Source organism: Drosophila mojavensis, unplaced genomic scaffold (genome assembly GCF_018153725.1).
Source record: "Drosophila mojavensis isolate 15081-1352.22 unplaced genomic scaffold, ASM1815372v1 contig_231, whole genome shotgun sequence".
Lineage (NCBI taxonomy): Eukaryota > Metazoa > Arthropoda > Insecta > Diptera > Drosophilidae > Drosophila > Drosophila mojavensis.
The window spans coordinates 2,379,413-2,399,900 of record NW_025318772.1 but is presented as its reverse complement, the minus strand read 5'-3'; the positions used below and the strand labels follow the sequence as shown (position 1 = coordinate 2,399,900).

The window sequence follows — 20,488 nt, the reverse complement described above, 5'->3', positions numbered from 1 at the left end:
ATATACACACCTCTATATATCTATATTGCTATATAGAAAGCGCGAGTTCCGGCCACACTTCCAATTGCTGCTATAGCTCCCAAAAAATGGATATTCAAATTCTGTAAGCCAACGCTAAGAATAAATTGAAATAAAACAAAAATGAAATAATAATGGCAAGAAATATTAAAAACCTCGGGACCATATTTTATAATCAAAATATGCGTTTCAATTAATGAAGCACGCACGTTTTAGTTCCCACTAATATTCTTTTGTCAAGTGTTTTACTCGAAAATAATTTTTAAGCTAGATATTGTTAAACGCTGGCTGAACTAAAGTTTAGGGAACACACACACAAACACACTCAAGAAAGAAAGAAGATGGAATAGAAGCGAAATGAAACGAGAAGCGAGAAGCGAGAAGGCAGCACCAATGCACACTTAAGTGCCGTAGTTCGAGTAGTTAGCGCCTAACTAAGTATAATCTATATACGTGTAGCTGCTTAATAAAATAATCTAAATTGACTTCCAGTTAAATTTACAATCTTTCGGTTCTCTGCAACACATCTGCAACACTTTGTGCTAAATTTTGATTTACACGTGAGATAAATGTAAAACGCCCTAATTTAACAAATTTAACGTATTTTTGTTTCTTCCTTTTTTGGAACCCTCTGAAATGGTTGATTGAGAACTCAGCATGGGGCGGGCTAAGAATAGGGGAAGATTCTTAGAGCGTCCCGTGCTGAGTTCACATTAAGCTGACCGCAAATAAATTTAAATATATACATATATACACACATATATATATCTATATATATATATATATAGTACATAGAATGTTGAGTATATTAAGGTTTTTTGGTTTTCCGCTAAGCCCCCCTCAACAAAAAACTCTCATTTGCTTTTGTGCTCAATCAAAGAAGCTTAACTGTGAGAATAAGAAAGTGAATACAAAATGTGTTTATACTTAAAAAATAAACATACAAATGAAAAGTAAAAAAAAAACGTTTAAATAAATACCTTAAATAACTAACTTTACCAATACCTACAGAAATAAGCCTAAAATGGTACGTACAATATAGTAGAGCGAAAGTATATCGCATAATCTTAAACAGGATACTTAAAATTTCAAACAACAACAAAACTTAAGCAAAAAATAAAAATGCTTGAACAAATACATATTTGCTAAAAACAAGTAATTAATTACAATAAAGATCAAAATGTAATACTAATCATAGTAATAATAATAATAATTTTATTCAACTTGCATCGAATTTTTCTTAAACGGCAGACAAACAATCTTATTTCTAGGGCATCTAAATTATATATATATATATGTATACATACCTATTTACATTCATACACAGCACAAGAGTAAGATGTTTAGAAGATGAAAAAAGAGTTTATTCAAGATCCGAAAAGAAGAAGAAAAAACAACTTAAGCTTTGAAATTTGGGGAAGGATTTCAAGGTTTAACTTGGTTTTTGTGACAACACATAAGGAAAAGCTAAAATCTAAATATAAATATACACATATATACATATACATAAGATTTATGAACATTCTCCAGACACTGATTTTTCTATTTACATCAAACTACAAAAATGTTGAAGGCAGACTTTAAGTAAGCGAATTTTAAATAAGCAAACAAAATCATAAGAAACAAATATTTTAAAAAATTATATACATCAAAATATATGCTTTATTTACTTTAATATTTATACACAATAAAACTACATGAAAAAAAAAAAAATATATATATATATAAAAAATTATAAAAGTCTAGTGAAAAAGAAAAGTAATGCGATAAATTCATTTACACTTTACTAAACAAAAATCAAAAACAAATTTTATACATATACCAAGCAAAATTTCGTAAATCTAATAAAAATCTATATAGAAAAGAATAGTAGAAAAAAATGCACATACGGAAAATAATAGAATACTAATATTAATAAATATATTGAATGCTAAAGTATGAAAACAGGCAAGAACTACATTCAAGATTTCTCATGTGACTCATGTAATACTAGACACAACAACAAGAACAAATAGGAGTTGAGCGTAGTTAGTAGTATTGAAAAAAAGAAAACAGAAGAAGAAACACTAAACAGTAGCCAGATTTATAGCGCGCTAGTTAATCGTTAAGTAAATAAATACATGGCATTCTAAAGAACAAGATAAGAAATTATGAAAACCAAATACTTACAAATGCTTTTTTTTCAAAAACTTTAAGAAGCTGAAACGCTACAACAACCACTTCGTATATTATACATATAATGTGCATATATATACACATATATATATACATACATATATATATATATATATACAAAATTATATAGATTTATATTTAAAGATCAGTTCACTATAATAAAAACTATATTACCATAACTTACAAAACAAAACATAAACTACAGTCTTTTATAGTGTGGTGCCCCGGAATACGCTCAGCCTGCCCTCCGGCTCCAGATTCGGCTGATCGGCCGGCTGACGTTTGCTGATCACGCGCTTGTAATAGCTCTGCTCCGCTACGTAACGCAGGTGCTTGGCACTACCGGCGCCCGTTTTCTCTACGAACCGGTAGAGATACCCATTGTGCTGCTGCAGCAGCTCATGCGGATGACCCAGCTCCACGACCCGACCGCGATCCATGACCAGCACACGATCCGAGTCCATGACCGTATGCAAGCGGTGCGCAATGGTCAGCACCGTGCAGTTGGCGAACTTTGTGTGTATGGCCTCCTGGATGAGCTGATCCGTGCTGCAAATGGCATTGGGATGAATTTATAATGTAGTTTAAATGATTTTGTCGGTATATGACTATGAGATACCCTGTAACATGCATTCCAGGTTCTCATTTGAAGGAATACCGGAATATCTATGCGAAAGAAGTACGTTCACCCATGATATGACTAATTCTATTGTCTTTCAGTTATGCTCAGTCTGATAATCGGTTTTTAGTGATAATCAGGGAACTGGATTAGATATGGAAAAGTCATGATACGCTTGTTCCGCGTATGACATAAGAGACTTCCAAATATCTATGGCACATCTGTGTCTAGGTTTTGTACTTTACGGACGGAAATTGTCAAATCGTCATGATGGATAATAGGTACTTGTAGTTGATGAGCTCATGAGCTACATAAGTGATTAATATTTCGGCTATGAATCATATTGGGGTTCACACTTACATCGGATCCACGTTGGCCGTTGCCTCGTCCATGATGAGTATTGTGCTGTGCCGCAGTATGGCACGGGCCAGGCAGATTAGCTGGCGCTGGCCCATGCTGAAGTTGGCGCCTCCGTCGTGCAGTCTGTAGCTGAGGCCGCCGTTCAGGGCCGAAACGAATGTCTTTAGCTTGACGGCGTCTAGCGCTTGCCACAGTTCCTCATCCGGCTGGTGCTCAAACGGATCCAGATTGTAGCGCAACGTGCCCGAAAAGAGAACCGGATCCTGTGGTATAATCGAGATGCGGCTGCGCAAATCCTGCAGACCCAGCTTGGCAATATCATAGCCATCGATCTCGATGAGGCCCTCGTTGAGCGCCAGGCGAAAGATCGCCTGGACCACGGAGGATTTGCCAGCGCCTGTGCGACCCACAATGCCCACCTTTTCCTTGGGATGTATGGTGAAGCTGAGTCCCTTCAGCACATAGTGTCCGTGTTCACCGTAGCGCAATCGCAGATCTTTAAAATGCAGCTGGCCCGCACTTGGCCAATTCGCGGGCAGATTGACGGCTGCCTCAGTCTCATAGGAGGGCTCTGGTGGTATCTGCACGTATTCCAGGACCCGCTCTACGCTGGTCATCTGGTTCTCCAGCTCGACGGTCTGCCGCATGCCCCACTGGCAAATGATGCCCAAGGTCATGGATTGCGTTATGGCCAGGCCCACATCGCCGCTGTAGAAGCTACGATTGATCACCAGGAAGCTGAACGTAACCACCAGAATGTACACCACACAGATGAGATCTGTCCAGAAGGCAAAGGCCCTATTGATGCTCGCATGCAGATAGACAGCCGAGGTGTGTTCATTTTGATAGTTGTGGAAGCCGCTCTCCAGTCGCTTGGTGGCGCTTAAGGCGCGGATTGCGGTGAGGCCTTTGAAGGTGGTATTCGTGTAGGAGTAGATGGGGCTGCGAGCTGGGATTGAGGAGAATCAGTCAGAGAGAGAGAGAGAGAGAATAGATTTGATATCAATGTATATTCCACTCACAAATAATCTCGATGCGCTTGAGGCTTCTGCTGGCGCCTATGTAGAGACGGCGGGCAAGGTAGAGCAGGCTGATCATGATAAGCGCTGGAATCAAGAGCCAATAGTTGGCACTGCTAGCGACGACAATCACGGCCAGGCCATTGACGAAGAACTCCCACGAGTCCATCATGGCCTGCGGCAGGGTGATGTCAATGGACAGAATGTCGCTGGAGAAGCGATTGAGTATGCGGCCCGAGGTGGCCAGCGTGAAGAACTGCATGCTGGCGCGTATGATGCCGTTGAAGAGGGAGTTGTGAAGGCGCAGGGAAATGCGCAGGGACATCATGAAGAAGCCAAAGGTGCGCACCATATACAGAATCAGGGTGCTCACAATGAGCACGGCATAGAGGATGACCATGCGCATGCGAATCTCGCGGCGTTCGATCTCTGGCTCCGTTTCGTCCGGCTGGGTTTCCTCCCAGGTGGCCCTGTGAAATGGGTAGGTAACAATTCAACTTGCCTTGCAAATTGTAGTTAATACATACCACTTGGACAGAGAGATGTCCATGGTGGCCTCAAAGCCGCGCGCCAGCAGAAAGAGGAAGAATATGAGGCAGACCACAAAGGGGAGGCCCAACACGGCATAATATTGCTTGTAGGAGCTGAGCTTGACGGAGCCCTGGTGCTGCTGCTCCTTGTGGCGCTGCTCGTGCTCGTCCAGCTGCAGCTGGAGCTGCTGCTGGGTGCGCTGCTCGTGTGGCGGCACCTCCTCAAAGATGCTATCGGCCCGAACGGCGCGCAGTCTGGCCACCTCGCTTTCATTGGCCACGGACATGCGAAAGTGTATGAGCTTCTTGAGTGACTCGTAGCGGCCCTGAATGGTGGCGCGTCCGCTCTCCATGAGCACCATGTGATCGGCATTGCGCAACAGGGACACACAATGCGTAACCAGAATCCGTATTTTGTCGCTGAGGAACTCGTTTAGGCAACGCTGCAGGAGCAGCCGTCCGACATGCGTGTCCACGGCAGAGAGCGGATCGTCCAGCAGATAGATATCCGCTTTGCGGTAAACAGCTCGGGCCAGGCTAACTCTGGCCTTCTGGCCGCCACTCAGACTGGCGCCGGACTCACCCACGATGGTGGCGTCGCCATGCGGCAGCTGATCAATGTCCTTGTCCAGCAGGCAGACCCGCAGCACATCCTTGTACCGCTGATCGTCGTACGGCTCCATGAAGATGATGTTCTCGCGCAGAGTGCAACGATTCAGCCAAGGCTCCTGCGGCGCATAGCTGATGACTCCATTCAGCTCCACGCTGCCGCTGATGATGTCCAACTCGCCCAGCAGAGCGGCCAGCAACGTGCTCTTGCCGGAGCCGACGGTGCCCACAATGCCAACGAACTGCTGCTCCTCCACCTGAAAGCTAATGTTCTCGATGTGCCGCTGGCGCTTCTCCTGCCCGGGCTGATCCCAACTGGCCGTCAGCTCATGCAGTGTGACGCTCTTGCGCATGGCTCGCGGATTGTGCATGCGTCCGAAGTAGTTGCCGTGCTGCAGGTCGTCGTCGACATCGTTGAAGTTCGCTACGCCCCCGTCGGCGGGATCCTCCTGCTGCAGCAGAAAGTCCAATAGTCGACGGGCAACCACGTGCGTCTCCGCCCAGGAGTTAATGGCCATGGGCCACAGATGCAGCAGCGACTGGTTGAGATGGTCATAATAGCTGGACACTATGAACACCTTCTGGGCGGTGACCACGTCGCCAGTAAAGACATAAGCGACCAGGCACAGAAAGAGCGAGAGCTTCGAGATCATGTCGGTGCACTGCAGCGCCGCATAGACGTACATGGAGCCACGGATGGCGCCTATCTCTTTTTTGCGCACGCGCGCTATGAGCTTGCCAAAGGACTTCTCCCAGGCGTACATTTTGATCACCTGCATCGCCGAAATGATCTCGTTCATTAGCTTGACGCGCTCGTCTCCGTATTCCGCCGAAAGGCGCTTGAAGCGCGCCGTCGCCTTAGCCGCCCACACCTGCAGCGGGATGAAGAGTATGATGGTGGCGATGCCCACCAAGGCGGGCCAGTCAATCACCTGGTAGATGATGTAGCCAAAGATCAGCCCCTCCAATGGGCCCTTCCACAACTCGTGAAAGTAGTAGAACGTCTCATTGAACTGGGGCAGGTCGGTGGCCATGATGGCAATCGCGTAGCCGCTCATGCCGCTGTTATCGGCCGCCACGGAGACGCGCAGACACTTCCGGTAGACGAGCCCGGCGCAGGCCAGGCGTATGCGAGCGCCCAGCTCGAACAGATAGAACATGAATGGATGATAGCACAGAGCTTTGATGAGCGAGCAGAGGACCACGCCCGTTGCGTACAAGTAGGCTGCCTCCATGGACTCGTTGGTATTGCTCTCCGAGAAGAAGGATACGAACTTGCCCAGCAGCAGAGGTTGCATGGTGCTAAACGAGAATAAATATGAAGATCGGCTACATATGTATATCCCATTAAGCTTTCACTTACTGCAAGGATATCTCCAACAGAGAGTAGAGAATGCAGATGGGCACAAAGCTGGTGCCGTACGCCTTGAAGATCATGTGTAGCACATTCGGCTGCGAGCGCTTTAGCTCGCGTTCCCAGTAGCCCAGCAGAGAGTGCGACACCTCCGCGCTGTCCAGGCTGGGAATGTGCGCATATAAGTCCTTGGGATCTATCGACTTGCCATGGCCCTTGCGCAGAATCTCACGTGACCAGCTGACAAAAACAAAATGCAGTTTGTGATATCAGATAAAGATGGAGTTGACCTGTCTGCTATGTCCCGAGCGACTGGAAAATACCCTATAATCCGTTAATGCCTCTGTTTTTGAGAATGCATTCTTGAATGAACAGAAACTTCGTTTGAGATGGCAGATAAGATATACGAGTATTTATGATGAACTATAGCTGCTATGTCTATTAGATTAGGCAAGTATAATAAATAATTAAATACGCATTCCATGGGTATATTTATAGAGAAAGAGAATGAAAGAAAGAAATATTCGAATATATGCAGTGTCATACCAAATGTGGTGAATGCTTGAAGCTAACCAAATTATGATGGACGGACGTCTATTTTAGGAAAGCCAGGGAGTTGTCGCAAAATAAAAAAGGGATATATAAATATATTTTTAGTTAACATTATCTTTATATGGCATACAACAAGTCTGATGACATTGTTGGTGCCGTCAGACTTTAAATTGTCTGGAATTTTTGAATATGGCTTAATGGAGCCAGGCAATATTCTAAAATGGGAATTCATATTCCTTAAAGACGACTATATATATGCCTTGTTATCAGCAAGACGAAGGCGTGGCCTTTACGATGATGGTGTCGAATATTTTCGTAGAAACTGCGGCACGTTCTGCATACAAATTGACAGGCAAGCGTTACGACACTGTCATAAATCTGTAAGCGATTTGCTTTACTTCAATCTTTATCTTATCAACTTGACAGGCAGTAGCAGACGGCAGGCAGCAGGAGTTGATCGCGCCTAAAATGATTTGATTCTGTAAAAGTTGCCAGCATTTGCTTCATTACGAAATTTGAAGCACTGCGCGTATACGTAATATTATCTTGCAATGGCTGACAAATCACTGAATATTTATGATTAAATAAAAATTTGTTCATGGCAATTCGACAGAGATTTATAGATCGCGCACTCACATAAAAAACCACTTGGATAGAAAATTGGCCTTCAGCACTGGATTTGGTTTGCGTGGCTCCTTAGTCGCGCACATTGTGTGGCCGAAAGTTCACCTAAATCACTATCTATCTATGCATATATATAATATATACATATGTATATTTCTTATATCACACGAGTATATTTCTATACATTAAAGAGCGCACAGATCCTTTAAAGCAATTCGCGCGTGTGGCCGTCGCCTCTGCCGATTCACTCGTAACTGATAGGGCGTGTGTGAAAGGCATTTGATTTTTAACGGAATGTTTTGCTATGTTCGCGAATCATCGGTATAAATCAATGATCCGAGCTGCTCTATCGCACCACTTGGTGGCAGTTTTATCTTAATGCCGCCTGACAGCAAACCATCAGCCGCACTGCAGTCGCAACCACAGCGACGCGCGTTACGAAAACATGGCCAAAGTGCCATAGTTTAGGTTAACAGTTAGCTCAATAGACCTAGCTATGAGTAATATACATATATTCTAAATACCCTGTACATGGTTTAAATTTCTAAAGTTGTGTTTATGCACACGTAGAACTGTGTGAAAAATGGAAGGAAAATCATATTTAATACAGATCCATATAGCTAAACATAGAGCGTATCTAAATGAAAAGTATTTATCTTTGCAGAGTTCTCCATATTAAAACTTTATATGAACAAGTTCCATCATTTTTTTTTTTATCAATTAGTCAACTATCACACATAATACTCACAAACCATGATCTCTGTCTATAGGGTATCTATCAGTCGAACACTTGAATTTTAGCTGTCCACTTTAACAAGATATTCCCAACATATTTTACTACACTTTTTAAGTATTGACCATTTTGATTAAAGCCCTTCCCACTTAATAAAAAGAATTTTTTTGATATAGTTTTTTTTTTTTTATCGGCTCGCTTCAGATCCGCGATATATATTGACCGTTTTATGACTAATATAAATATTAGCTAATAGCAGTTAAGGCATAGAATTTTAATTTATTGTTCGGTGTTATCATTCTCAGGCACTTTATTGTTTACATATATACCTACATAAGTACAATGTCATTAGTTTAGACTATATAGTATCTATATTAGGTGTATACAGTAGATGTATAAAAAAAATAGCAGTAGATATAGTTTGATTTAAGTTGCATTTTGATTTGTGCGAATTGCTTTCGAGCTTTATAGATTTCTGAAGACATAGCGGAGGTATACATTAGACATATCTAACGAAAGTATTGCATTCATAAATTCGCCATTCGAAATTTAAGTAACAAGTTAACAATATAATCACGCTTACATACATACATTTATGTACAATTACAAAGAGAAAACATAAATTAAAGTTAAGTACAACATTTTGATGTACGCTCATAATACTTTCAGTTCCCAATGCTATACATCTTAAATAAGTTTCGTGCTTTTGTTGCTTTGTGAGTTATTACTGCGCTAATCGTTGTGCTCGTGCATCGCTGCCGTGATATTCAGATCATCGGCAGATATTCGTCCATCCAATAGCCGTTTGCTATAGCTCTCTTCCGCCGCCTGCATTAGCGCATTCGCCATCGATGTACCCGTATTGTTCACCAGCTGACGCAAATAGCCGTCGGGCCGTTGCAGCAACTCATAGGCATGGCCCAGCTCTCGCACCTCGCCTGCATCCATGACCAGGACACGGTCCGAGTCCATAACTGTGTGCAGTCGATGGGCAATGGTCAGTACTGTACAGTTGGCAAACTTGGAGCGGATCGTTTGCTGAATCAGCTTGTCGGTTCTGCAAAATAAAACATAATTACAACAATGGACAGAAAAAGAATCCAACTCAACACATACTCTGGATCCACATTGGCCGTAGCCTCATCCAATATCAGTATCCGGTTGTTACGCAGTATGGCCCGCGCCAGGCACACAAGCTGCCGCTGACCCACGCTGAAATTGGAGCCACCGTCGTACATGCGACAATTGAGACCACCAATGAGCGTGGATACATAGGAACGCAGCTCTACATCGCCCAGTGCCTTCCACATCTCTTCATCTGTTCGTTCATTCATCGGATCCAGATTGTAGCGCAGTGTTCCAGAGAATAGCACAGGATCCTGTGGTATTATGGAGATACGACTGCGCAAATCATGCAAGCCCATATGCTCAATATCGACATCATCTATGCGAATCATGCCCTCATTGCAGGCCAAGCGGAATATTGACTGTATAATGGAGGATTTGCCAGCACCGGTGCGTCCCACAATACCAATCTTCTCTCGCGACTCAATGGTAAAGTTCAGATCCCGCAGCACAGGCTCCTCCTTTGGTGCATACCGCAGCTTAAAGTTAATGAACTCAATGCGTCCTTTGCTAGGCCATTCGGTTTTCGGCTTGAATTTCTCAGCCGTCTCCAGTGGCGGCTCCGATGGCTGTTCCGTATATTCCAGCACACGTTCCACGCTGGTCATCTCATTCTCCAGCTGTGCAGTTTGCCGCATTCCCCACTGACACATGCCAGTCATAGTGGTGCTGTGCAATATCGCCAATCCGACGTCGCCGCTGTTAAACTCGTTGCGCAGCAGCAGAAAACTAAAGGTGACGGCTGTGATATAGCCAATGCACAACAGGTCCGACCACAACGCAAATGCGCGTGTGCACGAGAGGAAGAGAAACCAGGCGGAGGTATTGGCATTCTGATACTCGTGAAACTCACTCTCCAACGCGCTCTGTGCCTGCAGAGCACGTACTGTGGTTAGACCTTGAAACGTTTGATTTGTCAGCGAGTAGATGGGACTGCGAGCTGCAAAAGAAATAAAGTTTTATGTTTCACATTAGCCAGACTAAAGAAAATTTGTGGACTTACATATGCCCTCCAGTCGCTTGATGCTGCGACTCGTGTTCACATAAAGGTAACGTATGCAGCCGAGAAGGACGACAATCACAGCCGCGGGCACCAGCAGCCAATAATTTGCAATGGCTACAATGACCAGTACGCCGGAGACATCAATGGCAAACTGCAAGTATTGAAAGGCTTGTCAGTTTATCAATAAATAACGTATTTGATAATAAACAAATAATTACAGCCAGGCAATCCAGCAGCGTGTGCGGCAGATCAGTGTCCACTGTGCGTATGTCCTTGGAGAAGCGATTCAAAATGCGGCCAGAGGAGTTCGTATTAAAAAAGTACATGGTGGCGCGTGTGATTCCACGGAAGAGGCGATCGTGCAGGCGCAGAGAAATGCGCAGACACATCCTAAAGTAGCCAAAGGTGCGCATCAGGTAAACAATTAACGTGGCGAACAGAATCACGGCATAGAATACGACAAGCTCCTGACGAATGTCACTCTCAATGTCCGCATTTGCTACATTTGCTGTCGGCAAGGCACTGAGCACTGTATCATTAACAGACACCTCTGTGGTCACATCCAGCGTGGCATTGACAGCTGCTGGCACAGTAAGGGAGCTGCCGTTTAATACAATCTTTTCCTCCCAAATTACCCTATACGAAAGGAATATGTGATTAGTGAATAATGCCCTCTTTTTAGCACTCCTCAAACTCACCAGCGGGAGAGGAAGTAGTCCACACCCGTGAGCATGATCCTCGAGCAAACGAAGAGCACCACAATCAAGCTGAAGAAAAATGTGCTCTCAAGTGCCTTGAAGTAGGAAGCGTATACGCTGAACTTCACCGCGCCCACACACTGCTGCTCCTGGTTGATCTCCTCCACGGTTTCATCGGGCCGCAGCAACGTATTATGCTGATCCATGCTCTTCTCGGAATCACTGCGCGACATGTGACTATGAACGCTGTCCGTGTCGATGCCGCTCTCATCGTGCGCGCGTGCCTGCTCCAGGAACTGAAATTGGCGCGAGCGCTGCAGCTCCTGATAGCTGCCCTGTGCCACAACCTTGCCGGAGGACATCAGCAGCAGGTGCTCCACGTCGAACAAATACTGCAGCTGATGTGTGACCAGTATGCGTATCTTGTTGGACAGAAAGTCACGTATGCACCTGTCAAAGATGTGCTTGCCGACGTGCGTGTCGACGGCAGACAGCGGATCGTCCAGCAGGTAGATATCTGCCTTGCGGTAGACAGCCCGGGCTAGACTCACGCGCGCCTTCTGACCGCCACTGAGACTGACTCCGCGCTCGCCCACCACAGTTAGATCACCCTTTGGCATTAGCTCCAGATCACGTTCCAAGGCACACGCCTTGATCACCTTCTTGTAGCGCCGCTCATTGTAGTCCTCAACAAAGACGATATTATCGCGTATGGTGCCCTCAAAGACCCACGGCTCCTGTGCGGCATATGAGATCTTGCCATGCACCGATGCCTCGCCTTGATCAATGCCCACCTCGCCGAGCAGCACATGAAGGAGACTGGACTTGCCAGCACCAACTGGGCCAACCACAGCAGTCAACGACTGATCCTGAATGTCCGTACTGAAGTTATCGATGGCGCAGTTGGCATGACCATCACTTGAATCCCACGAAGCGGAAACGTTCTTCAAGACCACGCACTTCTGTGGCGCATCCGGGCTATAGTCGCGCAGCCGACTGTGTTGCGTCTGTGTCGTCGGCTCACCGTTGATCAGCAGCGTGCCATTTACCTCGACATTCTTCAGTTTGTCCTCTCGGGTTACCTTGCGCTTGTTCTTGGGCGCCTTAGCATCCGACTCCAGTTTGATTGGCACCTCGGCCTTGTCGCCATCCAGCAGAAATTCCTTGCAGCGTTGCGCCGAGACCAGTGCCTCCGCTATGAACGTGATAGATAGAGGCCAAAAGTGCACCATGGAATCGTTGAGCATGTTGAAGTACGAGGATAACATGTAGACCTTCTTGGCAGTGAGTGCATCGCCCAGGTAAACATACGAGCAGAGGGCGAGGAACACAGACAGTGGAGAGATCATCGAGGTGCAGCTGAGAGCCGCATGAATGTAGGCAGTTCCTCGAATGGCGTTCACTTCCTTCAGACGCACCTCGGCAATGACGCGCGCAAAGGACTTCTCCCAGGCATACATCTTGATCACCTGTATGCCCTGTATAATCTCGTTCATTAGCCTCACACGTAAGTCTGTACGCTCCGCAGTCATCTGACGAAAGCTGGCTGCCTTTTTGGCAGCCCACGCTTGGAGCGGTATAAAACTGAGCATAAAGGAAACGCCAATGACAGCCGAAATGCCGATCTCGCGGTACATAAGATAGCCAATGAGTAACGATTCCATTGGCCCTTTCCATGTGTCATGCAGAAAGCAGAGGGCCACATCGAAGCGCCCCAGATCGTTGGACAATATATTAATGGCACGTGCGCGTAGGCCATCATTTCTGTTGCTCTTGGACACCTCCAGGCACTTGCGGTAAATGAGGCCGGACAGTGCCAGTCGCAGCTTGGTGCCCACTTGGAATATGTAAAAGATGAACGGGTGGAATGTCAGCACGGGCAGCAGCATGCAGATCACAATGCCGAACGCAAAGTAATAGGCCATTGCCTCGGTTATCGTTGTCTGATCCGTGGCGAAATAACCCACCAAACCGCCCAGAAATAAAGGCATTAGGGATCTGTGAATTATAATCAAGGATTAGCTCATTTCAACAACAGTAATTACTGTACTTACTTGCAACATGTTTCCAGAATGGAAAAGAGCAATCCCAAGGGCACGAATATGGCGCCATATGCACGAAATATCATGCGTACGACGCTCGGATTGTTGCGCTTCTTCTCATCTTCCCACAATTCAGTAAACGTGCTCGTCACGCGTTCACTGTCCAGCGTCTTTCTATGTTGGTACAGCTCCTCGTCTGTGAGTGGACCTTCCAGACCCCGTTTGAACAAATCGCGCATCCACCTGAAATCGCAAAATCTATAGCATGAGATTGTAAAGATAAATGTTTTTATGTACTACAAGTACCAAATCAATGTTCTAAATATGCCTATCTACGTTTGTACTCAGTTGCCAATATCGAGCACCCACTGTACTTTGATAAGAAAAAAATATACTCTAATTACTAATTACATTTGTGTTAAGTTTTTTTTAGGGTTTCATTAATGATTGTTGTTCGCATTTTGAAGGCCTTACATCCATTAAGTGTATAATTAACTAAGTTTTTCAGTTCCAAGGGGTTGCTAACGTCCCATGTGATCTGTGTGACTATACCGATAAGATAGTAGACATTATATTTTATTTTGCATTTCAACTTATGAATATCCTACAGCCAAACATTGTGTTGTGTACACATTAAATTATATTAAATATTGAAATAAGATTATTACTTTTTTACTGCTCATAAGATAAGGCAGGCTCATACTACATGCAGTGCAGTAGTAAGCATACTAAAGTCGGAAGCGATAAAGATCAATAGTAAACAAATATGATAAGTGAATATGGAAAGTAAAAGATTGATCGCCTGGCAATCGCTGCACATTCATTGTATTTCATATTATAATCTAACTCGATTTGCCAATAATATTTATTCAATGCTTTTCTAATAAAAATGTCCCAATGTAATTCTAATCAAAATGAACATATGCGCAACTGTGAGCTGTTCAATTATACATATGTATATGTATGTATGTACATGCATGTATAGATGTGTGAATTTGTGTTATATATTCGATATACATATGTATATGTATATTATTCTAAATTTATATATGCTCTTATCAGCTCATAGTCATTTACATTACATCAAAAAAACTGGCGAATGTCAAAGAGCAATAATCGGACGGTGAATAACCTCTACAAACAAAATATAAATAAACAGCATTAAAAATAAAAAAATTACATCTAAAGCAAACTATAAATATGAACATACACATACATATATTTTGTAATTATAACTGTATGCTTATTTATTAATAGTGTTGCCCATTTATTTATATTTTTTACGTTACGTTCTGACAGTTTTTGAGCATTTTTATTTATTAGCTGCCATATTAGAACTTTCAGCAACGGTTTTAAAAGCTACATTTTATGGCTAGATTAAAAACACTACATATTAGTAAGAAATATAAAAACACATATGTATGTACATATGCACATACAAAATACAAAATACTACATGTATAGTTTACATAGTAAAAATCTACATATGCATACATACATACATATATACATATGTATGTCTATGTATAAACTTTCTATACATTTGTGCATATTTCACAATTTATCCAGCATCGGGGTCTTGGGAGTTTGTGTTTGTCTCGATGCTCTATGTCGCAAAGAACAGTTCATTAGAATAAAAACGTACATACATATGGACATACAATGCATGTATGCATGTACAAACATACATACATATGTACATCTGCAGCGACAATTGAAGATTCTAACACGTGCTATTGAGCTGAGAAGCCACAGTCAGCGAACACTGCACAATTTCCATACATTTATGTATGTATGCATGCATAATTTACCGTTAATGACTAGCATGTTTGTCTGTGTGTTGTGGACAGTGCGAAGGGGGAAGAACAACTACTTGTAACTTACCAAAAGGTCCATCGTGAAAATACATTTGCACTTGAGTAAAGATTTTTTGGACGTACAACCTTCCTTCTGGTGCGGTTCATAATATGGGTGGCTTTCTATTAATTTTAGGCACAATTTATCACTTTTGCGTTCACCGTTACGCCACTCAATTACAAGTAAAACGCAAATCGAGCTATCGTTGGCTGCTCTTTGTATGCGGCTGCTTTATTAAAATTTTATGCACGCTCACTGTCACAGCAATATGTATGTATGTATGTATATTGACGATATGCACATATGTAAGTATGTATGTGTTTTTAACAGTAATGCATATGTTTAAGTATGTACAAAATTATGCCGGCAACAACAACATAGCCACTGTAAACTGTCTAGGGTCGAGGCCAGCCGCAATTCTTGTGTGTCCGCTTCTCATATAAAATTAGCCGTTTGCTGCTGTGATTGACCTAGCAACAAACAAAGCAAACGCAGAAGCAAATGCAAACACAACTGTTTCATACGCAATCGTTCGTTTTGGCTTTTACCGCACAAATATCACACTTTAAATTTATTATTTGTTGCCCTCTGTAATTGATTAGAATTTACAATAATTACGCGAAGCCAAACAATATGTAATTGCAATGGACCGATGCACGTCTTCTCGGTCCGACTTCTGAAATGGCAATGGTGGGACTGACGCAAACGATAGAGCAAGAAAACTTTGAAATAAACCTCAGCCAGGAAGAGCGAAAGAGAAAAAAAGAGCAACAATATGCGAGTGCGTGAGTGTGTTGGTGTAATCAGCTGCCTGAGTCGTACGGTATTGCCAATGCTGAGAGTATAAATGGTTTCTCGTTACATTTGTAACGCACGACAAACCTTGAGCTACAGGTAACAGTTCCCATTCGTATAAATGTGCCCGAAACAGGTTACTTTCCGAGCATTCTATGAGTGGAATGAAGTTAAATATAGAGTATATATAAGTTGACACATAAATCAAAATATTTATATATTTAATACTTAAGAAAGGGTAAATTAGCTCCGACGTTAATACACAGCAGTTTAGTTTGCTCAAATCGGTTTCTCTCGCTCTCTCACGCATACCAACCACGGTCAAACATGTTTATATACTCTATGTGTGTGTATGACGGAATGAAACGGTCTTCGAACTGTAGATAGAGCGAGAGAAACGTATTTGTTTGTCAACGACAATTTAAAAATTTGAGCGCCAGCAATTTCCAGGCATTGTGAAATGGTTTGGCATACAATTTAAAAAAGCTCGTTTATATCAATAAACAAACAAATATTCAAACGTGTAGAATCGGCAGCTGAAAACAGAGATGTTTGAGATAATTCTGATAAGGGTTTTCTCATTTCACAACAAAAGAAATGTTTTTAGTTCACAAAAAAGCGAGATAACGTTCTTAATGAATGAGTGTAGTAAACAATTTTTTACATCATACGCGATGAACATTTATTATGAGTAATTGTAGATTAGCTTTAATTCTCTGTGTAATTTATTTATTATTATTTTCTTTTTTTTTTTTTTTTTTGCATTTTGTTTTGTTTTTAGTAAATTTGGTGAAAAATACATTTGTATGCAATATTCAAAAACCAAAACATGTTTTACTTAGATGATGACAAACAACATGCCCATTTAATCTTCAATGTATTCGAATGGCTCTGGTGGCTCGGGCTCCTTCTCATCATCGTTCATTGGACCAAAGGCGGCGACCGGTTCGACCAGTTCCTGCTCTTCGGCCTTGCCCGTGTGCCTGAATACAATGATGCCGCCGATGGTAATATCTTTCATGGGCTCGTAGCTCTGGCCATCGACTAAACTCAAGACTTTCAGTTGTTGACGCAGGGCACGTGCCGGGTTCTGCAAAATTTCGAAATTGGGCTCGGGCTCCTTCTTCTCCTTCTTGTCCTTTTCTTTGTCAGCAGACGCGCTAGTGCTCGCTTCCTTATCCTTTTCATCAATCTTCTTCTCTTTGTCATCCTTCTTTTTGGGCTTGGTCTCTTCTGCCGGTTTGTCTTCGGACTTCACTGCAGTTTCCGATTTCTCATCTTCCTTTTTGCTGCCTGCAGCTGCGCTTTCCTTGCTATCCTCATCAACATCCATTTTCTCATCCTCCTTCTTGTCGGCATTTTCACGGCGCTTCTGTCGTGCTGCAATCGAAAGGACAGCTGTGGCTACCTTCTCGCGCTCCTCGCTCTTCTTCTCCTCCAACGGAGCCGGGTAGGCGTACAGCGATGGCTTCGCCGCCGATTTGTACTCCATCTTGGGCATCTTCAGATCTGAATTCAGGCCAATCACACAGGTGGGTGTAAAGGCAAGGGACAGGGTGTGCGCCAGTGGGAACCAGTACCAGTACTGGGTGAAAGCCAGCATGCCGACCACAGCCTGCAGATTAGTATGTCCTGTGCGAGATTGAAGCGAGAGCGTGGCGTTGCGACCGCCAGCATCAATGATACCTGCAAGCAGAGATAAAAAGCAGTACTTTAAAAATGCAACAGATTGTATATATATGACCCTCACTCACCTTGTGCTAGGATGGCACCATATTTAGCCATAACATCCTCGTGCTTGTTGCTGATGACCTCAGCGTACAGCTGGCGGAAGAAGGTGCTCTTGGGGCAGCTTAAGTCTGTGTGTTGTATGAGGATCATAGAGGAGGCAATGAGCGCACCCTGACGGACAAAGTTCACAGGATCGAATTTAACCATGGGCTCCAACAAGGCGATTGCCTCGCGCAGTCCAGTGCCAGCGCAAGCTATTCCCAGTGCCATGGCGGCACCATAACGCACATGCGGATTGTATGATTCGGCCAACAAACTAACCACCGACGGGCACTGCTCCGGCGTGCGGAACAAGATGAAACCAATTGCTGTGACAGCAGCGCGACGCACATCATCGTTGACATCAGAAACGGCCACGTGGAGCAGCTTGCGGATGGCCTTGTTGCTACCCGTGCCATTGTAAGCCATGGCCAGGGTGTACATTCCCGAGCGACGTAAGACGGGATCCTTGTCGGTGGAGAGGCTGGTGACAAGGGCATCTGCCTCTTCAAGGCGTGCAAACATGGTCAATGAGATGCCTACGGCTAGGCCGCGCAGAATCTTTTCGTGCTGTGTCTCCTGGGCATAGGACACCATATCCTCAATGGCCTGAGCATTTTTGGAGCCCAGCATAACCATGCCCATTGCAATGCCAGCTGCCTCGCCGGTTACAGCATCGTCCTGATACAAATTGAATTTCAGCTGCTCGTACAGATCCTGGCGATGGGTGCCCATGCCGGCCAGACCTAAGCCAAGGCAGCCACCATGGCGCACATTCTCGTTCTGGGCATCCTTCAGCTGCTGCAGCAAGTAGTCGATAATGTTGGCGCCGTGATTGGCGTGTATCAGACCCAGGGCATATAAGGCGCCACCCTCGGAGTAGCCAGAGCTGGGACCCGCCTCCTTAGGCAAATAGCTTTGCATCAGTGCCAGTGAATCCTTCTCGTGTCCGCGATGAATGACACCCAACGAGGCGGTTGCGGTTAGCTTGGCCCAATTTGTGGCACGTGCCAGCCAATCCAGATTGTCGCGCAGGAACTGATCGGACGTGGTGCCGCTGTGCATGAAAGCATTGGCAATGACAGTCGCTGTGTGGCAAATCGAGACGCGCACCGCCTCCTTGGTGCCACGCAATATCTGCAGATCGGCGTGATTGCTGCGGATGAGAAACTGTAGCTGCAAATCAATAGATACTTCGCCGGAGAGGATGGAAATGAGCTTCTCAATGTTCTTCTGATGCAGCTTCTCCATGTCGTTCAGCGAGTCGATGGTGCGTTCGATCTTGCCATCGCCTAAGGAAAAAGAAAAGGTTTTTACAAATAAATGGGAAACGATTGCATGTCTGGCCTGAATACTTACCTTCCTTATCATCAGTGGTCTCCATGCTCTCGTCGCTTTGCGATTTAGCCTTCTCATCATCAGACTTGCCAGTGCTATCACTATTTGCAGCTGTTGTGCCTTGGGGCTTGAATGTGCTGGGCAACGCTGTGGGTATGGGAGCTGTGTCCCTCAGTGCCTGGAGTACATTACCCAGAAACTCCTGGGTTGCCGACTCGTACAAATCGAAGGCAATTTGATAAGCCATCAGGTTGTTGGCCTCCACCGGAGAGCCAGTCAGCTTGTCTAGCATTTCAGCAACAGCTAGCGGATCCTCCAGAAAGATGAGACACTGGCACATGTTCACATAGTCTGGCACGCCCAAGTCTCGATAGAGTCCGACCAGGCAGCGCAGCACCTGATTGCGGAAACCGCGATTCTGCAGCAGCGACATGGTCACGTTGTAGGCATAAGCCAGCATGCCGCGCACATCATCCGATTTCATGATGGACACTTCGAAAATGTCCATACGACGCGTTTCCAGCGCAATGCCGAGAGCCTGACGGTATTGATTGTCGTCCAGACAACGCTGAATCATGCGATTCACAATGCCCTCCAAGCGCTCATCCACGGGCTTCGCCTCCTTTGGATTCTCAATGAAATCAATGCGTTGTGCAATATAGAAATCAATGCACTTGGCAATGATTGTCTCAGTGTATTCGTTGCGGGCATTCACATCGAACAGATCGCCAGCGCCCAGCGCATATGTGAGCGCATCCTCAAACGAGCCAAGATGATAGAATACCTTGGAAGCGACCATGCCAGCCAGCTTGTTCTCCGGGAAGGTCCTGTCCTCGTGCAGCATTTCGATCTTTTCAATCGACTCGGAAATTTCAGGCCAGAACTCATCCACAATGTTGTCCAGTTTCTTCAAGGCAAACACCTTAAGATCTGGCATTGGTTCATCAAGTAGGGATATTATCCCCGCGGCGGATGTGAGGCTCATTTTTTGCTTGCGTTGTTTTTAGTCCCAATAATAAATATGTTCTACGAAAGTGTATATAACATATGAATAATTTGAATCGAAAAACTGTCTGTTTACAATATAGACAAGTAATTTCTTATGTACTTACCAATGGATTGCAGTTTTTAATGTTACACAGACTTTTCTTTTATGCCGAAAAAACGCTAAATCACCAAACGGTATAGTGTTGCACAATGTTGGCTGGTGTGTATGAGTGCTGCAAGTCACACATAGAGCGGTGCTGGAAATCAAATTCTTTTCAAT

At 44.3% G+C, this 20,488-nt stretch overlaps 3 protein-coding genes across 3 annotated transcripts; all 3 read right to left on the bottom strand.

Moving 5' to 3' along the window:
- Positions 1–2,325: 2,325 nt before the first annotated feature.
- On the bottom strand, positions 2,326–8,102 carry LOC6574715 (probable multidrug resistance-associated protein lethal(2)03659). The gene is made up of 6 exons (XM_032727916.2): positions 7,873–8,102; positions 6,694–6,924; positions 4,719–6,632; positions 4,195–4,661; positions 3,173–4,121; positions 2,326–2,742 (listed from the first exon to the last, which is right to left on the bottom strand). The coding sequence occupies exons 1-6, from the start codon at positions 7,944–7,946 to the stop codon at positions 2,403–2,405; spliced, it is 3,975 nt and encodes a 1,324-aa protein (XP_032583807.1). The 5' UTR covers positions 7,947–8,102; the 3' UTR covers positions 2,326–2,402.
- A 769-nt stretch (positions 8,103–8,871) lies between these two features.
- On the bottom strand, positions 8,872–16,026 carry LOC6574714 (probable multidrug resistance-associated protein lethal(2)03659). The gene is made up of 7 exons (XM_002000709.4): positions 15,346–16,026; positions 13,474–13,704; positions 11,420–13,417; positions 10,940–11,357; positions 10,722–10,872; positions 9,710–10,658; positions 8,872–9,650 (listed from the first exon to the last, which is right to left on the bottom strand). The coding sequence occupies exons 1-7, from the start codon at positions 15,423–15,425 to the stop codon at positions 9,326–9,328; spliced, it is 4,152 nt and encodes a 1,383-aa protein (XP_002000745.1). The 5' UTR covers positions 15,426–16,026; the 3' UTR covers positions 8,872–9,325.
- A 731-nt stretch (positions 16,027–16,757) lies between these two features.
- Positions 16,758–20,443, bottom strand: LOC6574713 (26S proteasome non-ATPase regulatory subunit 1). Its single transcript, XM_002000708.4, has 4 exons — positions 20,334–20,443; positions 19,243–20,247; positions 17,868–19,175; positions 16,758–17,799 (listed from the first exon to the last, which is right to left on the bottom strand). Exons 2-4 carry the CDS (start codon positions 20,204–20,206, stop codon positions 16,979–16,981), a joined length of 3,093 nt encoding a protein of 1,030 aa, XP_002000744.1. The 5' UTR covers positions 20,207–20,247; positions 20,334–20,443; the 3' UTR covers positions 16,758–16,978.
- Between the last annotated feature and the right edge of the window lie 45 nt (positions 20,444–20,488).